We start from the raw sequence: 21,720 nt of genomic DNA on the forward strand, positions 1-21,720 counted from the left end.
AAGATGCCTTTGATCAAGTAAAAGGCTTGGATTCAAATAGTTTCTGTTGAATTCCAGTTATCTAATGCTTCTACAAACTGAGCTTCTGTTCGCCACATCTCATTCTATTCATTTTTAAGAGTTTACATCAATATAATCTCAAACCTGCTAAATGCAAGCAACTATTCTATTATCTGAAACTATTATCTTCTGATTAGCAAGAGTTAATAATTAACGCCTTCATTTCAGATAAACCACAGATTTCCTTAAGGCAAAAGGCCAGATTATATTCAAATAAAGATCTGAATAACTACATATGTACAAAAGAAAAGCAAATCTAATAAAATTGAAGTCCCTAGGACTCAACATTAATGTTATTGTGGCATTTTATAATTTATTTGAAAGATTTTAAGTTACCTGATGAGCTGAGAAAAGAAATTGGAAAAGTGCTTATTGACTGGATCATGCCAGTGTGGTTTATATATGGTCGGTCATATCTAGCTAACCCAGCCACCAGGTCTTCAGTGTCACAAGAAGGGTAGAAGCAGATTTATGAGATGTGAAAAACACAAAGCTTTAAAAGACATTTCAAAAAGTTCTGCAAAAGAGACTGTTGGCTAAAACCAAGGCTCAGAGAGTTACATAAAGATACATGAGTCGAGAAGAATAATAACAAAGAAAAAACACCTCCAGCGTATTCACCCCAACTAACATTTTGCTGCAGATGAGTCTGGTCTGCCCTACTTCTTCCGAAATATTTTCTGTTCCTTCATCTTTTCTGTTTATCTACCCACTCCTAAGGGCAACTGTAATAATGATCTTGACTGGCCCGCATGGCATTAATGACAACATTCTAACCAGCTTTTGGGTAAAGAAGATTCTTCCAAATTCATTAGTTAATTTTTTTTAATTTTCAGGCTACTTAAGGAAACTGTTAAACTGAGAAGCACTAGATGATTCAGGGACTATTAAATACATCCTTTTTATTGATAGATAAATATATCATTGGCAGATAAAGTTAAAGGGTCGTTTACAGTTGGAGGCACAACCCTTCTGATAAAGGAGCAGGGAGTTTTCCTTGTTTCTTGAGCAATATTTTTCCCACTCAACTACTTGCCTGCCCACCCTCCCCCCCCCCCCCCCCCCCCGCCACATAAAGCTTTATCTCACTGCTGCAGGCAGAGTGTAAATTGTCTGTCAATTACAACAGTGACTAATGAAGACATTTCTATTGTGAATATTCAATATGTCAATAGATGAATGAAGGAAAACGAAATACAAGGAAGTAGAGACCTAGAACAAATGGCTACTTTCCAGAAATGAATACCAAGGTCATTAACCTTAATTTGAATTTGGAAAAAGAATGAAGAACATTTCCCATTATCATCTTACATGAAATTATGCATCCAGGAAAGAGTAGTCCAATGACCTCCAAAACTGAATTCAGTGCATTCTAAATAGTCAGAGGAAGTTTATAGGACAATTTCCAAACCGACATGGACTGAACAAACTCGATATCAAAATGAGGTGGTCAATCCTAAAAATACACTCTAAATGAGAAAGTACCATACTCAGATGAATGCAGAGTTTAGGTGCCTATGTCTAAACACAATTAAAATCTTGCCCAGACAAGCAGAGCATAGTCAAAAAGATTAATGGGATGTTAGGCAATATATTAAAAGCTATCAAAATATAAAGCCTTACTGAGGAATGGTCAGGCCCCATTTAGAATAACATCATATTTCAAGAAGATATGGCCTCACAGGTAATTCAGACCTGGTAGCTAGCTTGAAAAAATTCATTTATGATGAACAACTGAGTAAACTTATGTTACATTCACCAGAAGTAATGGAATTCAAGAATTATGGGAAATATGACAGCCTTCTCCATGTCAGGGCTTCACATCCAACTACACATTAATGAAATGCTGTCAACTAATGCAATGTAGGGAAATATGAAGTCAATCAAAATAATACCTATCTGAGAGGGCAGACTTCACATTTGGAAATTAGCACCTCCTACCATAAAGCACTCCCTGACTATTGGGCTGGAATGCCAGTCTGGTTTATGTGCTTAAACTTCTGAGATGGGCTAGAATCCACACATTTGTGACTCAGAGATGTGCTATCATTAATCCAATGCGATCTGTAACCAGTTTAAAACAATGAAGGAACTTGACAGGTAAAGGAGGAATAACTCTCTCTCTCCAGTGGGAGAATCCAGAATTGGAGTTAAGGTGCTTCCATACAAATCCAGGAAAACACTTTCATTGAAAGATATATGAAAACGTGGAATGTATTTGCCAGAAAGCCAGATTTAAAATGCAGGTAGAGATAGGAAGAAAAAAAGATGTAGAAAAACAGTAAGGCATTATGATTAAAAGGATTGAATTGTTTCAGGGGATAAAAGGAATGCAATGGATTAGATGGACCAAGTATCTGCCTTTTATTCTAGCTTTGGTGAAAATCCAACCAAGTTTATGTTTTCGCTGGTGAAGTGACATGCAGGAGTTAAAACAGATAGAAGTTAGTTGATGGAATTATAACTTAGACTCATCCTCCATGGTGCAGAGGGTAAATGCAAAACCTGCAAGTCTATATGAGTAACTGAAGACAAAGTGCAACAGAGAAATGTAATATTTCACTTGCTCTTCTTCATGCTCCATGCATACAATCTTAGTTTAAAATAGGCACTACCTTCATGAAAAGGCAGAGGTAACTAACATTTCTCACAGGGAAGAGCCATGCGCCATTTTTGTCATGCACATATCATGCAAGGGTCTTGAGGCAATACATTTTTGTTTGTGAATGAACAAAATTGCTAGCCAAATACTTTTCATGAAGGTGGAGCCAATTTAAAAAGGTCTTTACATCAAGGACAATGCACAGTAAGGTGCTGTTGCCTTCACGCAGGTCATGCTTTACTTCCTCCCAGCATATCAACCACGATGCCACCAATCATACAATATTAAATGCAAAACATGTTCAAACTAGGAAATGAAAGCAACATGCCAATGACAGCAGACCTGTTCTTTGTGAGGCAGGCAGTTTGATACTTGCAGCTGGTGTACCTGGTGGTCCGGTTGATGGCGGGTAGGCCACAGAGGACGCTGGAGCTCCAGGTCCGCCATGCTGATAGGATGCTCCAGAGAGAGGAGGAAAAGCAGAAGCAGGGCCGGAGGCTGTAGGAGAAGTCTGTGGCTGTCCTGGGTACTGAGAAGCCACAGCTGAAGGCAAAGAGTGAGAAGGAACAGGTGGCAAATATACAGATGGGTAGGAAGATGGGGCTGAAGGTGCAGTAGGTTGATGAGGTTGATAGTAAGTTGGACCCCCAGCTCCATGAGGATACTGCTGTGGCTGATGAGCTACAAAACAAAATTACTACGTTAGTAAGCAAGAAAGAACGATCAAATATATTATTATTCCATTAAAACACTAGGTCAGAATGAAGCAGAGAACAAAATCTACTATATGATTGCATTACAAACTTTGTATTAAAGTGAATGGGCAAAACTCTATCAAGCAAGGGGCTGAGATTATTGGCACATGTTGTTGGCTGCAACTGGTGCTCTTTGTGAGATGAATTGCAGCAAGCGCCACATTGCAAAGGACGTTAGATTCCATGCGCAGTGAATGCTGAAGCTCAATGCTTCAACCAAGATTCTTTAGTAACTCAACACAGCAGCAGGAAGGACAATCCACCACCCTGATTTTACAGGGATCAGCCACTTATTACAGGCGAATCACTGGTTCACACTACATCTCTAGAAGTGTTTGATGTTTTCTACGATTATTACAATCTACGAACATTTATTCGAAAGGACCTTTGTTGGCTTCAGATTTCTCTGCAGCTCTGCTGTTCTCAGACACGGGTGCATTCATAGGCATCCTCCTTGGAATGGAGCATGACTGGCAGAACGAGCAGAGGGCAGGCAGAACAGTTCAAGCTGCTGGAAGAGGGAAGGAGACTCTCACCCAGATGTCACATTCTCTGACGTTATTCAAGGGGAAACTGTATACAAACTTCAGTGTGGAACAACATGGCTATGCTTCAATGACAATTATCTTGCTGAAAGTTCCCATATTCTGCAACCACAACTTCAAGCAGCTCACTGCCAATACCTATAAAGGTGACTGCGGTGAGTAGTCCCTATGAATTTGGCTTCTTGCAAGCTGGGGCTGGATACATTGCACTATCACTCAGTCTGCCATCTAGTGTTTGCATCAGGGACTCGCAATTGAAAAGGAGCTAACTACATTTCCTTTTATGCTGATCCTGGATACCTCACTCCTTACCCACTCCCCACCCCTCTACCCCTCCCACTCTGCTATAACTGGGCAGCACCCTCTCTTCTATCTCAGTCCAGATGAAGGGTCTCAGCCCAAAACATCGACAGTCTATTTCACTCCATCGATGCTGACTGATCTGCTGAGTTCCTTCAGCCACTTGTGGTTTGCTACATTTCCTTTCCTCTTGCCAGAGAACAGCACTGAGTGAAATTTAGTTTTGTATTCATCACTGAGCTGCTGCTCCTCCATGTTCTGGCCAGTTTAGTGGGAGACAGGGTCCCGGGGAGTTTCAAGGGAGTGCGGGAAACAGGGCCCTGGTGAGTTTAAATGGACAGTGGGAAATGGGGAGTTTACAGGGAACTCTGAAAACAACAGAGTGAGCCAGATGCCAAACAATCAGACAGCAGATTATCAGAGATTTTCTACATCTCCTTATAACTCTGTTAAGAATCATTGTTGAGGATACAAAGTGTGGAAGGGTGAAGAGTGCAAGAGGGAGTAAGGCAGCATGGTTCCCCTAAATACATTTCAACCAACTTGTGATCCTAATTACCTGCAGTCTACTTTATACCAACCATCCAATCCTGGTTTAATTACATCAGTGAAAAAGAGAGCTCAACTCAATAGGTTTACACCAGTGTTTCTAGTTCACACATACCTCCTCTTACGCCATCTCATTGTTTCTGCACAAACCTCTAATCATGTTTCCCTCATTTAACTTGAGCGCTTCAACATACTCACCCTCAACTATTCCATGTGTGGCAAGCTCTGCACTCTCACTAGTCTGAACAATGAAGTTACTGTTGAATTTTCTATTAGACAACATTGACCATATTGTAACTCCCACAAGAGTGGAAAATTCTCGGAGTGCTTAGAGTCTTGAGGTTAAAGATGTGCTGCAGGTACAAGTTGTCATTTGCTTACCCTGAATATCCAGGTGCTTGAATATAGGTATTAAAACAGAATTTACAAGATGTATCTAAAGATAAAATGCAGAGTGCCAAACATTTATCACACTTTCCCTGTTCAGTGGAAATTCTTTATAATGAAACAGGGCTACAAAAAATGGGAGTATGAAAGGATATCATTAAGAAAAAGATTTAATGCTTTAAATTACAGTATATTTTCTGAAGTAAAACTGTTAAAACCTTAAATATGCACAAACATTAACTATTGAACAGCCAATCAGAACTCTACCTTTAGAAATTGTATTGCCCAAATTTGTTGCTAGTTTGGGATCACAATTCTACGTGCTGCAACATTACTATCTCAACTACTCCAAGATGTTTAAGTGCAACTAACAGGATACCTTGAATGGATAACAAACATATTTAAGGATCATGGAATTGCTTGAGAATGTATATTTTCTGAAGGTGGCTTGATTACTATCATCTGATCAGAATATGGTTAGATTTATTCATCAGATGATTTCTGTGACTCAGAGCAGAGAGAGTGTGCTACAATTAAACTTACTTGGAGGGAATGTCTGACGGGATCCAACTTGGGAATAGACATTATATGCAGTGGATGTCGAGTTTGGTGCCTGGATCTGGCCAACAGGATTTGGAATTGCCGGCACTGCAAATCCTGGTGGCAGTGGAGCTTCACCCTGTGGAATGAACGAAACAGCCCATGAATGTATGGAACCAGACTCAAAGCCCAACTTTGATAAGATATGCATCTACAAGAAGGATAAACATGATACAAACAGTAAGAATCTTTTAGAAAGCTGTATAGATTTCAGAGGCTGTTGCATGGGACCATGAGGTAGGTTAGCCCTCTGAGCAATTTCATTCAAAGACTGAGAATGTGGCTTTCTTGGATCAAGTACAAACTTTAAAATAACCTACTTTTATAAAGCTGCCCTTGTTTAAAAAAAACGTCTCAAACAGCTTTGGCAGATGCAGGCACCGAGTAGGAAAAGGAAGATTTTGGAGCAGAAGAACCAAAAGGCAGTAAGGAAAATGTTTTATTTTAGAACAATATGTATTTATTGAAGTGAGCAAGGCAACAAAGCCGAGGGGTCATGAGAAAGAACTGCTGAGTGTATGGGAGCACTAATGGAAATTGAGGGACAGAAAACAAATCAGAAGATCAAAGTGAACACAATAGAAAGTACTTAGAAAGCAGTGCAAGTCTGGATCCAGACAGGCAGCCATTTCTTTTAATACAAAATGTATTTTCAATTTTCTTACTGAGAACCCAACTGCTATTTCATTCACACCACTGCTATAATTATAGTCAATTTTACTTTTATGACTCCATATATACTAAAGTCTGTATGTAAAAGAACTATAGTTCTTGCTCTATCATCAAGTAAGCTACAGCAGAAAAAAATTCACTGACAAGCTGTCTATTATTTTTACTTGACAACGTCTACACATCACTTCAGCTGGGAAGCACAGGATACATTAAATTTGCAACACTTGTCGAAGATCATCGTGAAATTTCTAAAACATAATTTATACAATATGAAGGCAATCTCCTTTTCCCACAATTCTAACTCATTAATTTTAAGATATGGTCTGATTTAAAAGTTGAATCAAATTCAGACATTTCTGCATCAGGGGTGATATCTGTGAGTTTCAAATTTCATTCCCAAGTGCAGAAATGTTCGAAGTCATACCGGAGAGCTGGCATTTTCTCTATTTTCTAGAAAGCAACTGAAACTGATGGTAATTCTGTTAACAGTTTGGACAAAATTCCCCCTCAAAAGGAAAGTTTTTCTTAAAATTAAAATGATCACAATTTAGAATAGAACTAAACGTGTGTTTTTTTTAAGATCTGTGGTCATCACCCAAAACGAACTTGGGAAAAAAACATGGATATCAGAAACTGGATCTCTTTCCATGTGGTTCAGAATGACTGACAGAAGATTAATTTACTTTTCCATCTTTTCACTGCTGTTAAGCTTTTATTTCTGCATTCAACAAGAGAGTGCCAATGTACTTGAACATGTCCTATACTTTTGAGCTCTGCAAAAATAAAATGGTTAATAATGTAACCTGTCATATCTTTAGTGCAACAACTAACAGCTTCTCCAGTAATCAAATTCAAAATTACAATTATAAACCTTTAATGAGACCTGCACAATGCAGCAGCAACAATTTTTCAAGTACCTCAGCATGAGGTCATTTCCTTAATTTCCTTTCGCAGTCAATCAAACATTCCTAAACACTTCTCACGACAAATCATGAAACTGTCAAATTCTCGCCTTAAATGCAATCTCCTGCCCACCCATAAAAAAGCTACATTGAAGTAAGTGACAATAATGAAAGCTCACACAAATAAGGAGGACAACTGATCTTAAATATTCTTATTTTAATAAATACTCTTATTTTTCCCTTCTTAGTGTTCAGTGCCCTCCATAAAGAGGTTTCAGGAATGGCTGGTGCATGGAACTTCTTTACAGAATTAGATCAAATCATCAACTGACTGCATGTATGTGACCATTACTCCGAAGTCAGATGTTTAGCATATTTCCCCCAAATTTAAAACAAAATAAAACTCAGACAACATAGCAGTAAACCAGAGATAAAGCTTAGTCAGTGGATGAAGCAAATCAAGCTGAATTAAACACTGTGGGATAGAAATGCCTCTTGGTCGGTAGCACCAAACACAGGATATGGATTCTTATGCTAAGTCTTTCAAGCGTAAAAGTTAACACTGTTTCTCTTTCCAAGGATCCTGCCTGACCTACCAAATATTTCCAGTATTTTCTGTTTTTGATATAGCAGTGGCTTACAATTTTACTCCACTTTGGAAATTCAGTTCCATTGAAGTCAATGAAATTGATTTTTGGAAGCACAGTACAACGTGCAACTATTTTGCATGTTTATTGCTACCGGCCAAGGATTAAGTTCTACCCCTGGTTTCTGAAGTGAAAAGAGGCTGCTAATTGAGAGAGCAGGAGATTAACACCATTGTACCTGTGTGTTAGATGCAGAGATTGGTATAAAGCTGGGAAGGGCAGTGGATGTTTGATTACTCCATGATGTAACAGTAGGGGCTGGTCTAACCTGGAGCAAACAGAGACAGACACCAATAATGGGGAAAAAAATAAAGAATCACAGAACACACATACAAAAAAAAGTAAAGGATGGCATAAAAGCTCCCTTGAGATATGCACAAACAAAAGTAAGTAAAGACCAATGCAATTTAAAGACATTTTCAATTTGAAGATAAGCAATATTACTGACCACATTTCAGAGATGATGTTTAAAAAATATTGTCCTGCATGCATTCTATTCAAATTAGCACTACTTTTGTCATGAAGACACACAATCAGTTCAAACATCATGCACCACACCATGCCACAAAACAGGAGTCCCAGGTTGGAATCAAGTGTCTGCAAGCATTCACACAAGGCTCTCCAAGGGTAAATTGTCATAATCATTTTCCCATAGTTTTTCCTTTTTGTTTTGAAAATGCACAGAGTGATTGATATCTGAATGCACTGCCAGAGGAGATGGTGAATTCAGATATGACCACTACTTCAAGAGGAATTTAGACAGGCACTTAAATAGGCTGGGATGTGGAGCTATTGTGGGCAAATAGGATTAGTGTAAATGGGCAAAATGGTTGCCATGGACATGGTGGTCTGAAGGGCCTGTTTCAGTGCTCTATGACTCTATGGGCCTATAACATTTGCTGATAATAAAAGAGGTCAATGGAACACACTTGCTGAAACCAGACCAAACCAGCAGATTTTCCCAGTTAAGAGATATTGCAAAAGTACAGGAAGTTGTGGAATGAAACACACTTGGAGGAGAAAAATACATTGGTTCCTGATGTCAGAGTCAAATGCTTCATACAGTGCAGTACAGAGATAAAATTGGACGCAATCTGCTCACGGCCAATATGGAAATTCGGTTAAACCTCTCTTCCCAAGCTTTGAGGCCGTAGATTTAAACAGGATTCCCACTTCCCATTCTTCTCATGGGCACACTGAACAGGAGAGCGTAATATTGGATAAGGAATGTATGGGCTTTATCCTCGTATTCCGTCCACCCCCCCCCCCCCCCCCCAGAGAGTTGTGACAATTAGAGATAGGGGAAATTACTGCTCCAGATGATTCAATAGCTGGCTTCTGCACTGTTGGTTGATCTCAGCTGGGCAGTGGAGAGGGAGCACCAATTTTCCTGATCTCCTTGGTTACAATAAGGCAAACTGCCCACATTTCTAGTCCAGAGAGCATATTTCCAGCCAAAATCTGCTGGAAATGATTGGATCAAGCAGAGCTACATACTCTCAGCCCAAATGACCTCTCAGGATTCACCGACAAGGGACATACAGGAGTTACAGCCACTTTGCAAGGTTTCAGAGGCTTCCCCAGCTCTGTCAAACAGTAGCCTAAAAAAAACTAGCAAGGTTTTACTGCATTTGAACAAAGTGTAAACTTTTCTTGTCACATACTGCCACACTTCAGCCATGTGCTAAGTAATCAAAGCAGCAGCGCAATATAAACATATTTTGAACAAGCATCATCCAGCAGCTAAGGAAGTGGAACCAATTCAGAACACGTTAACAACAATTGCTTTTCATCTCAAACTGAAGGTACAAGAGTTATAACTATTCTGCAGTGAAAGTGATCAAGCACACTGTTTTTAAAGCTGACGATAGAAAATTCACCCTCTGTTGCAAGTGCTCAATCCATGACAGAGCAACATACGGGTTTTGAACATTGCTTCCAAAATTCAGCTCAAGTGTCAAAGGGGTCCAAGTTTCAGAAGCAGAGTTCAAAGCTCACATATTACTCTGTGGTACATTCAGGGTCCACACCCCAACCTTGAGACTGAGGATGTCAATGCCTTCTCCCATGGGTTTAGCTTGAACTGTGTCCCCAAAATATATCAGAAAGAGAATATAGTAGAAAGCCAACCCCAGTTTTCCCCACCTTCTGCAGACTATTTAGAAAATAAGAACAGTAAAACAAAAAAATTACAGGCTCAGTAAGCCTGGTGGAAACATGTTTCTAGTCCAGACAGCATAAACTAGAATATGTGGAAACACACAGGCACTGAGGCAGCATCTTTGAGACAAGGGCAGGAATCTCTCTTTTTTTTTCCCCCCCTGACTTTGCTTGAATCTGCTAAATGATTCCAGCAATTTCAGCTTTGTTTGTTCCCAAGCATCACCGGTGGAAATAAAGCCAAGAACGAACTGAGGAGGACCTGTGGCTAGAGCAAAGAGTTAAAATAAAGAAACAAATTAAATCACAGGTGGGAATGTGTCATTAGTGGGGGAAGGGGTAAATTTCCTCTAGGTAAAGCAAAAATGTAAACATGGATTCCTAGAAACTTTATGGTATCACGTTACAGCCAACCTGTACAGATGACCCTCCATCCATGTGACAAATCCAGCATGATGAGCTTTATTCTTCTCTCAGACCCTCTGATTAATCCTGTCTTGTAGCTGATACAGCCAGAATGGTGGGACTCTTAACTCTGCAAGTGGTCATCAAAATAGGAATGTTCTGCCTCACATAAAGGCCAACAGTGATACTAAATCAGCAATTGAAATCCATAGCCATGGAAAGCTCACCACACTCCAGCTGTATTGGCTACAGAAAGTTCTGGCCACAGGAAAGGAAAAAAAATTGAGGTGGGAAAAACTTCTCAGAAAAAGAAGAATCAGGAAATCCTCGAGTCACTGGTGAATCTAATAATCCAGAAAGGTAAGAGCCAATCCAGGCAGCAGCCAGCCCAAATCACTACTTCCCCAGAAGCCAATAGCTTAACAACACGTTCTTTTGTTTGTTTTTTTAAATAATACTTCTGAAGATACTTAGTGCTATGGAAAATTGTAACTTCATTTCAAGGTCTGAAGTCTCAATATTTTAAAACATCAGGAAGTCAAGGAAATAAAACCTGTGGAAATGAGGATGCTATCATCGCATGATTTTGATACTGGACATCTAAAAGATCAGTAAATCCTATTGTTAAGCAGCAGTCAGAAAGAACTGCTGGGTCAGTGTCTTGTAGTTGTGAGAACACCACAGTACTCATGCAAAAAAAGGGAGTCAAGTGCAATAAAGTTCACGTCAAGGAAAACAAAGCACAACTACAGATAGAACTGTCACAGTCTGAAATAAACAAATATGGAGAAATGCATCTACATGGGGAGATGTCATGAATGTTCCACATAAAAAAAACAGTCCTGTATTCCCAAAGCAACAGTCACTGCCAAATATAGTTTCTTGGAGGAATTCACTGTTATTGTTGTGAAATGTTGCTACTTGATTGGTAGACATCAAAATTATATACTATTCACCTATATAGTTATTCTTGATTCAATAAACCCAAATCCAAATTATATGTTTAGAAACAGTACTTTATCAATAATCAACCTTTGTGAAGAGAACAAATGACTAACAGTCCACAATTGAGAACATGGCATTATTCAAGCAGGTTATTTATGCCTGTATCGGTAACATACCAGGATGGGGAAGTAAAAGAAATACTGGCAATTACATAAACCTTAGCACACAATAAAAATGCCTCAAGAGTGCTTCACATAATGAATTGGTAATGGACCACAGGTATAGCTCTGTGACTGAGAAGGGAAAATAAGGTCCAGGACCAAACACTTGGACTTTCCATACTATTACATTTCCCATCTTGTAATGGCATCTTTATTGGGTGTGGTCTGAAATGGCTTTGAAAGTGAAGGTTATAGAACAACAAACTCAGATGAGCAGGACACATGCTTGGATAAATCTCTTAAAAATAAAGTGTTTTGTTTTAAATCTAGTTAAGGCAAAAATTATCGTGGTAAAGATGTTGAAAATTCTGGAGTTGTGTAAATAATTTCAGTTTGTTCATTTTGTTTCACAATCATCCAGCTCTCTGTTTAATGAGAGCAAATAAGATGCAGTGAAGCTAGGAGGACAAATTAAACAGAGAATGTACGTTTCATTGCGATGACAATGGATAGCACCAGTCTACAATCTGCCATAGGCTTTCAGTCTGGTAACATCTGAGGCAGCTTGAGAAGGTAACTGCAGCCAGCTGTCAATCTAAAAATCTGTCTGCTTTAGTCAACACCTTTGTGGCTCTAATTATGGCATCAAAACAACATGGGATTTAAAAAAAAAGTTATCAACAAAAATGAAGAATCAAGGCAATAAAAGACAAAATGACAGCATTTTCCCTTGGGGGAGAAAAACTCCCTCATCACTTCAGCACCCCTTCACAAATATAGAACTACAGCCAGAGGAAGTCACATGGAAAAGGCACTATATATTCACTCATATCTGAACAAACAGGATGAACAATTTTACTTTAACAAATGTAATTTATAGTAATTTTATGTCATTTATGTCTTTGTGCTGTACTGCTGCCACAAAACAATAAATTTCACGTCATCTAAATCAGTGATAATAAATAAACTTCTTACATATGCTATATAACTTCTGTCCAAATTAACCCAATTTACTATGCCACAATTTTGACCAATGCTTATAATGTTGACATTATACCGGAAAAATCCAAGCCAACATTTGCCATTGCCTTTCAATTTTCTGATTGGTTTGACAACATTCTTGCCTCATTTATCAAACATTTCAAAGTTTCTTTGTATGCCGTTGGTATGTACAACGCAGATGGTGATTTGTTCATTCATCCTGATCCATAAAATTCCCTACATCCTAGTTGCCTGTAGATTAAATCATTATGTTTAATACGTAATTTTAACACTATCACAAGGAAAAAAAAATACCATTTCAAATTATGTTCCTAGTTTGAATTAAGTCGTCTACACACAATAAAAACAGAAAATGCTGGAAACACTCAGCGGGTCAGGCAGAATCTGTGAAAAGAGAAACAGAGTCATCAGAATGGTCTCATACACGGTTTCTCTTTCTAATGATGCTGCGTGTCCTGCTGAGTGTTTCCAGCATCTGCAGTTTTTTCTTCTATACATAATTGCACCTGCTGAAGATCGACTATTAGATGAATGATTGAACTAAACAACAGAGAAAAAGACCATGTGGCTCTTTGTCCCAGCTCTTTGAAAGAGTTACCCAATTAGTTTCAATTCGCTCTCCTTTCTCTACAGTCTTGCAAAACCTTCCCCTTCAATTATTTATCCCTTTCTCTTTTGGAAGTTAGTAATGAATCTATTCCCAGCACCACTGATGGCAATGTCCAGACATGTTCAGAAAAAAGTGAAAGCAGCTTTAAATTTATGCGCTCTGCTGAACTCCAGCTGTTAAGGTCTGAACTAGGATGATGAATGCAGCTATTAAAGCATCCACAATATCTTATAATCATTTGAGATATTCAATACCAATCAGAGCTTGGTTATTGGAATAAATCAGATGATGAATGATGATGACGAGCTCTTTGTGAAGATAAAAGATCCTGAAGCAGACTGCAAAAACGGGGAGATCCATGGCAAGAACAGAAATGAAAACACTTCTATTGTAACTGTGCTTTCATGTGGGAAAAGGAGTCATCAACCTGCAGGCAACTGTAATTTCACAATTCTCTTGGGTAGGCACTCTGTCTGTTCTCCAACTAGAATTGATTTCATTAATGTGTATCAATCCTTCCACAAATCCAGTGTATGATACATTTCTATACAAAATGAAACAATCAATCACCCTCAGGAACTAGTTGATGCCAGTCTCAGATAAGGGCCTTGGGGAAAATATTTCAGTTTTGCACTCTAGTTGCTGGAGGTTGAGAGCTGGGAGTGCAGAAGTTATCCACCTCCAGGCCTATAGACGAATTTGCCCCACTCAGACATCTGGGCAGGAGACCATGGGGACCTTCACTGATGTCTGTCTGATGCTGCTTTCACTTACAATAGTACATAAAACCAAATGACAGGAGTAAGAGTGGGTAAAGAGAAAAAATTTTGAATCTTGGGATCTTGAGATAATGTTGAAAATGATGCAAACAGCATTTCCAAGAAAAAATAGAAGTTAACAATCTACTTAGGATCCTTCATCCAAATCTCTCTGGGCTGGATACCCCCAGCTATTCCACTGACCTGAGCCCAATTGCAGAGGGAATCACTCGGGCATCCTGTGGCCTGGTCTGATCAGCAACAAGGCTTCCAGTGGCAGTGAAGAGGTCCTTCCCCAAAACTGCCCCGGCTTAGCCCACCTAATTAAATCCAACATCCCAAATGCTTTCTTTTTAAAAATGAGATCCTATATGCCCATTTTTAAATATGTGTATATTTATCCTTCAATTCTCTCTGACTTTTCAAATTTAACTATGTCATATAAAACTTTTATTCTTCCCAACAGTCTTCTGTGCAATTTCATCTGTCTGCCAAGCCTATTAATTATTAAAAGATTAAGTTTGATTGAGGGTCTTGCATAGTCCCATAATGAATTATTTTCTAAAATTCATACAACCAGCATTGTTTTTCCTTATCAAGCCACTACACTATTTCCTCAAAAAAAATGAAATTTGCCAAACAAACCTGTCATTTACAATCCACCCTTAATTAATCCACATCTTTCAATGTGAACATTCCTCATCATGGCCTTGCACCATATTGTCTGTCTGCCTGCACTGCACTCTCTGCAACAGTAACACCATATTCTGCATTCTGTTATTGCTTTTCCTTGTACTACGCGGATGCACTGATGGTGGTGAAATGATCTGTATGGATGGCATGCAAAACAAAGTTTTTCACTGTACCTTGGTACATGTGACAATAATACACTAATTTACCAACTTAAAGTGCTACATTGGTAACCCTCCAGTCCTCTGGCAATATGTCTGAGATTGCAGTTATAAGCAACTCTATTCCATCATTACTCGAAGATGCTTTCTATTAGTCCCATTCTACTAGGTCTTACTGCATAATGATTCTCTTATAAAACTACTCCTGCATCCTTCCAGCTTTGTAACTATATTCTTCTGTGAAAAATGGAGAATCTCAGACTATAACTGATAAGAGTGACACAAACAGGGGCACTAGTATTGAATTCAGGTCAGAATATATTAGAACCTTGATTTATAATTTCACATACTGGATTTCGCAGTGCATGGGCACTAATATTGGTTCACATAACTAGATATGACAGAGAATGGACACTTAGCTTTGTTCATCTATTACCCCTAATGAGTGTGTAGTCTGATTCTCATAAGGAAATTCTACACATAGAAATTCAACTTGAAGACAAACATTGTGCTATTTCATTTGCATCTATGAAAAGTATAAAACATGTTTTACACATTATAATAAAGGTTGTCCTAATCTCAGGTCAAAAGATAGAAACTGTCTCACCTGTGGGTAGTACTGTTGGGTAGGTGCTGCATGTTGTGGCTGCCCTTGGTTGAGTGAATGACCAGAACTGGCTCTGCCTCTTGGAGCTTGATGCTTCCCATAAGAAAAAGGAGCTGATTCTTGCCCTGCTACCTGTTCACCCTGAGCACGGAACAGTCTGTCGCGCAAATGTAGGATTGTCATCTTTATTGTAAAAAAAGAAAAAAAAAAGAAAATGGGGAAACAGGAAGTTATTGCTTTAAAGGGGAAGAAGCCATGAAGGCAGTTGGTTTCACCTCACCTTCCATTAAGGGAGGATGATGTGTTCTGAATAAATGACACATCAGTAACATATCATGTCTGTCACTAAATATTTTTCTTGTGAAACAAAGGATGATTATTCTGCCCCAACTGCAGATGAATATCATTTCCAGATCATTAATTCAGGAAAAAAATGTAGATACACAGAAACCTGCCCATTATTACTGCAATTTTCATCTGATCCTTCCTTGCAAAGTGGTTAAAAGAAAATTCACAAATAAAAAAATCCAACCTCTGAAACTTTATGAGGAAAAAAGAAATTTTAAATAAAAAGTGAACCCAGGATTTGCATTCAGAGGAAAAGGTACATAAGAATTCCAAGTGTTAGCATGGCCGTTGCTTACTATTTTGAAGTAACACATCGCCAAAGTAAACCACAATATGAGCCACGAATGACCCTGGTATAACACACAAAACGCTGGAGAGACTCAGCAGGTCAGGCGGCATCTATAGAGGGAAATGGACAGTCGACATTTTGGGTTGAGACTCTTCATCTGGACTGAAGGGTCTCGACTCAAAACGTCCACCATCCATTTCCTTCCAAAGATGCTGCCTGATCCGCTGAGTTTCACCAGCGTTTTGTGTGTTGCGCCAGATTCCAGCATCTGCAGTCTCTTGTGTCTCCAATGACCCTGGTGTGTTTTGCACACTTATTTTTAAATCAAAATAATTTAACAACAGTATTTTACAAATCTCTGCAAATTCAACTGCAGTTTAAAAATGTATAAATAAACCAAACTGCATTCTGTCATATTAATAGAATACAGTGATATAATTTACATTGTGTGAAATTGGTGGGTTTTTCCAAGTTTTAAATACTGCTATGCTGAGTAAATAAAAAAAAGAGTCAAACAAATCACGATGTGTTTAGCTCAGGGATTTCTAGCCCTTTTGTTTTTGACGTTCCCTTCTCATGTTGTACAAATTGCATGGATCTCCAATGAGTACCTCATGCTAGCAATGTTTTCTTTTCCTGCTAGCAAGCTTGTTACACAAAAACAGTAAATGAAAACTATGTTCAGCCATCATTTTGATAGATGATCAATAAAAATAAAAGATTATTAACTGCACTTTCAGATGCAAATTTATTCTATACTTGGTGGCAATTATACTAAGACCATAGGCCATGAGCCTAATAACATGTTATCTTAAATGCTTAACTATTTAAAATATTGACAAATACACTCAAGTATTATAGAAATGTGTTTTTTTCTGAACCTGGAGATACTGATATTCACGAAATAGTTTCCACAACTTTTTAGTTTAATATGATAGAAAGTGGGGACAAGGACAAAATGCCTTGCATCAGTACCTGATTTGCATCAGTAGGCAGATAAGATAAAGCAGCAGCCAGACTTCCCTGGGCCGCCAACAGACTAGCATACTGACTCATCTTCTCTGCTAGAACAGTCCCTACTCCATCGTTGTGTGCTCCTTGGGCAAGTTCGATGGCTTTACGCAAAATCACTACTTTCTCAATGAGATCCTGAAAACACAGAATAAAAAAAATGCACAATATCAAGACCTTGACGATGGAGAATTTTCCTCCTGTGTTCAATCACTGGTTGGAATTATTCATTGCAAAAAAGATCATGCCAATATGGTGTTGGCAGTTAAACAGAGTATAGGAAGACTTGACCCATTTTTGTAACATAACCTTGCAGAATTCCTGGTGAACAGGGCTGCTCATTTTTATGATGTTAACCCTGCAGACTTCTGATCATAGGTCTGCACATTCTATCATGTTAACCCTGCGGGTTCTGGGGCACAGGGCTGTGTATTTTTATACCATTAACCCTGTGGGCACCAGAGCACAGGGCTGCACATTTTTATAATGTTAGCCCTGCAGGTTCCCGGGCACAGGTTTGTTCATTTTATGTTAACCCTGCAGGCTCCTGGACATAGTGCTGCCCATTGGAGCCAGGGTGCAACAAAGGCACAGGGTAACCTTACCATCTTTACTTAAGATCGAGCAACAGGAAGATCTGGAGGAATCTTCCTGATGGCAGGTGTGGTGCCAGCTGGTTGGGAGTGAACACCTTTCCCCACATTCAAGGTGCAGTTGGTTCACTGACTCAGGTGATCCAGCCAATTTATGACACAACTGCCTAATGAGTACGGAGGTAGCTGGTCTAAAAAAAAACTTAGCTCACATTCCATGTGCAGACTCCCAGTCCTAGAGTGCTTCTTATCCACATGGTGGTGAAGAGTACTTCAGAGGCATTGGCATCATTACCCACTGTATCAACCCCTCCACGCAAGCAGAAGAGAGTTCCACATTAAGACGAGTGGGATCATAGCCACAATTACACTCACACCAAAAGGAAAATAAATTCTTCTAATGAACCTAATCAGTTTTCAATGCAATTCAATATCTTTCTCTTATACAGTAACTTTTTAGAGACCCTCGTACATAGAACCTATCACACTAGCACTTAACTCTTGTTGATAGTTATCCAATTAAACACTCCAACAAATGCTTTCTTAATATTCAAACTCCATCCAAGCTCAGAGCACATAAATCCACAGAAGAGAGTTACTGACACATTGTTCAATAGTAAACATGATGCTGCAGTGTGAAAGGTGTTGTCTTTCAGAAAGCCTGTTTAAAGAAAGTTTTCCATTACTTGTTCTAGCAGTTCAGGGGAATTTTAAAGAAGTTATGGTATAATTTGAAGAGCAGAGAGTTCTCCCAGCAAACCAATTAACTTTACTCTCTGAACCAGCCCAACAGCAACACAGATTAATTTATCTCTCATGTCATAACTATTGGGGGTATATTGCCAAGTGCAAAAATTGTCACTACATTCTTCCACAAGATTAAGCCCAAGAGTCAGCAATTGGGGATGTTGGAAAGATACCTAATAAGATGCTGTGTAAATACTTTCTCCAATTCTGCTATTAATATTGAGCTATTTTCAACAATGCAAGAGACCACTACACAGTGCTATGGAGTGAAGGAATAATTCAAGTTTTCAATTCTAGCTGCATTGTTGTTGGAAAACATGAATGAAACCCCACAATCTCCTACGGAAAAGATTAAGGGGTGGACTTGAATATGAGATGGCATTAGGTTTAGAAAATCTTCCCTGTCTAGGTTGTAGCAAGGCTTAATATAGATAGTAATATTACATCATCCAGTCTGTCTTTAGCCAGATGTTATGCTAAGTCTTTACTGGGAAGATGCAGCTGAAAATTACAGCAATTTCATGCCATTTAAGTAAATGATCATTGAATATGAACTAATAGGAATGAACAACCATGTGTGAAACCAGCTTGGAAGGATATTTTTCAGTTTAGCAAGTCAAAGGAAGTGCCATCTGGGACTTGTAACGTAATCTTCAACTATGGGGAATAGGGGAAGAAATCCCACTGGAATGCAAATACTTCAAAACATTGCCTCAAAAGAAATATATCACCGTCTCCTCTTCTTGAAGATTAAAACCTAACTGCATTACCCCAAAGATCTTCAGCCAGACTAACCTGAAGAGCAAGAGGAGAGTTGGCCATTCTGAGCTCTATCCCAGCAGGCAACGAGTTTCTCCACATTACCAGCACAGATGTAGCACAGGCAAGCTTGAGCTTGAAGGCTGTTGTCTCCTTCGCTCTCCAAACGTGCGCCCAAATAATCTTGGGTGAAACAAACAAAAACATTTTTAAATATCTGCTTTTTGTTTAATTTGTTTACCACATGTCCACACAGGTCACCAACATATTGGACTGTTTTCCAAATCCCCCACTCCTTTCAGTTTCAGCAGTGTGTTCATGAGTGAGTGACTGAACAATGCAGGAATTGAATCCACTTTGCTCATTACATGCCACCGAGCTTTAGAGAGTTCCAATAGACCAAGACATTAACATCAAGACTGAACTCTCCACTCCGAGGAGCAGCATTAAGGAGCAGAGACACATCGATCCAACTTTCTGCTGGTGCTCCCAGAGAGTTATATGGTGTTTTTTTTAAAAAATGTACATACTTGAAGAACTTTTAACTCCACTTGATAATCCTACATGCTAACAAGCTCCCCCACTAGAAAACCATTCCTCAAATGTAATTAATTTCTTAATTCTGATTTTACATTTAGTTATGAGCTTACACATATGTTTTTTGAAAAAAAGGGCAATGTTTACCTCAAGTGGAGTGACCACTCTGAGTCAGAGAGAGATGCAGCATGGAAACAGGCCCTTCAGCTCATCAAATCCATGCTGACAATCAACCAGCATTTACAGTAATCCTACATTAATTTTTTAAAATATATTTCCCCAATTTCTCATCAATTCCCAGAGATACCCACACCCACAATTTACAGCAGCCAATTAACCAACCAACCCGCACGTCTTTAGGATGTAGGAGCAAACTGAAGCAGCTGGGAGGAAATCCATGCGGTCACCAGGAGAACGTGCAAACTCCACACAGACAGGACCCAAGGTCAGGATTGAACCAGGTGTCACTGGCGCTGCGAGGCAGCAGCTCCACTAACAGCGTCACTGTGTAGCCACATCTAATTCACCCCCAAATAGGGAGTGAGCACCAGCACCAGACCGTGGAATCTGGAGGTTATGATCAGATCAGCAGATTCACAAATGACTGCATGGACAAATGCATTGTTCCGTTCAGCTGAGCCACAGAAATCACAAATGGCCTGGATTCCACCCTCAATTTACACTGTTAGCCAATTTTGGCCGGACCACTGACTGTACCCTTGCTATTGTCCACCATTCTAGTAAATGAATAGCTTCCCAATAACAGTGTCCCAATGCACTGGAAGCTGTGGACACATTTGGAATTGTAGCTCAGTGCAAGTCAGCACCATCCAACAGAGGAATGAAAAAGGGGAAAGCAGCCAGCTGCTGCCTTATTGTAGGATCATCGACAGTTTGTGGAAAATGTTAATAGTCTTGGAATATAAACTTTCAAGGAACATAACACACAGATACCACAAACCAACACCAGCTCTGAAATGAACAGTATTAATGATAAACAGTGATTTCACTATGTACACTACTTTCATTAAATGCACATCTAAGTAGCTGGAGGAACACCACTCTCCTGGTTTACTTCAGTTCAGTAGAATCCATCACAAGTATTTGAATACCACCAATGCTTTATTATCCAGCACCTGTTTGCTCTCTGCCACCACTCGAAGGAACCCTGGCCACCTGCAGCATGGTGAGTCACTTTCCCCATGAGAGCCAGCAGCAAACTGTACAGGTTCAGTTCCTGAACAGGTAGCTCTGGAAACTGATCTTTTTTGACAGCACTTCAGGTGTAACAGCCACTATCGGTGATCAATTTTGCATCTTATAAGCAGATGAAGCATTTCTTCTTTTATCTTTGCCAAAACATATATTTCAATTAAATCACATCCAATACAATTGTCCGACAAGCAAAAATTAAAAGCTCCTTTGTAGCTACCAGTCAACAAGACCCAGGTAATATCTTATTTAATTAAAAATTAGTGTCTGGGCACTCTAGGCATATCAATCAGAGACGAATAATGAAATGATAAAATTAGGTTTCCAAACAGGTTTATAATAGTTGTGCTGGTACCAACATGCAGTGGCTTAAGACGACAAGAAACAGAGGCAGGAGTAGGTCATGTGGCCCCTCATACCTGCGCTGCCAACCAATGAGAACATGGCTGACCTTCCACTTCATCACTTTCCTGCACTAACCCTATGTTCCTAGACTTACTTAGTTAACCAAAATCTATTGATCTCTCACTTAAATGTACTCGATTAATAAACTTCCACAGGCCTCTTGGCAGAGAATTCCAAAGAGACATTATCCTCTGAATGAAGAGATTTCTTCACTTCTCAATACTGAACGGCTAACCCCTTATTTTGAGACTGTAGCCCCTAGTTCTAGACACTTCAGCAGAAATATTATCCCTGTGTCAAC

General features: G+C 39.2%; 1 protein-coding gene across 1 annotated transcript in view; it reads right to left on the bottom strand.

The window, feature by feature from the left end:
- Positions 1-21,720, bottom strand: part of sec31a (SEC31 homolog A, COPII coat complex component) — an 83,856-nt gene that overhangs the window by 14,771 nt on the left and 47,365 nt on the right. The window contains 7 exon segments of the mRNA XM_052036586.1: positions 3,050-3,343; positions 5,742-5,877; positions 8,198-8,287; positions 15,519-15,701; positions 17,131-17,304; positions 19,302-19,322; positions 19,324-19,448. Coding sequence (XP_051892546.1) covers positions 3,050-3,343; positions 5,742-5,877; positions 8,198-8,287; positions 15,519-15,701; positions 17,131-17,304; positions 19,302-19,322; positions 19,324-19,448 — 1,023 coding nt within the window.

This window comes from Pristis pectinata, chromosome 2 (genome assembly GCF_009764475.1).
Source record: "Pristis pectinata isolate sPriPec2 chromosome 2, sPriPec2.1.pri, whole genome shotgun sequence".
Lineage (NCBI taxonomy): Eukaryota > Metazoa > Chordata > Chondrichthyes > Rhinopristiformes > Pristidae > Pristis > Pristis pectinata.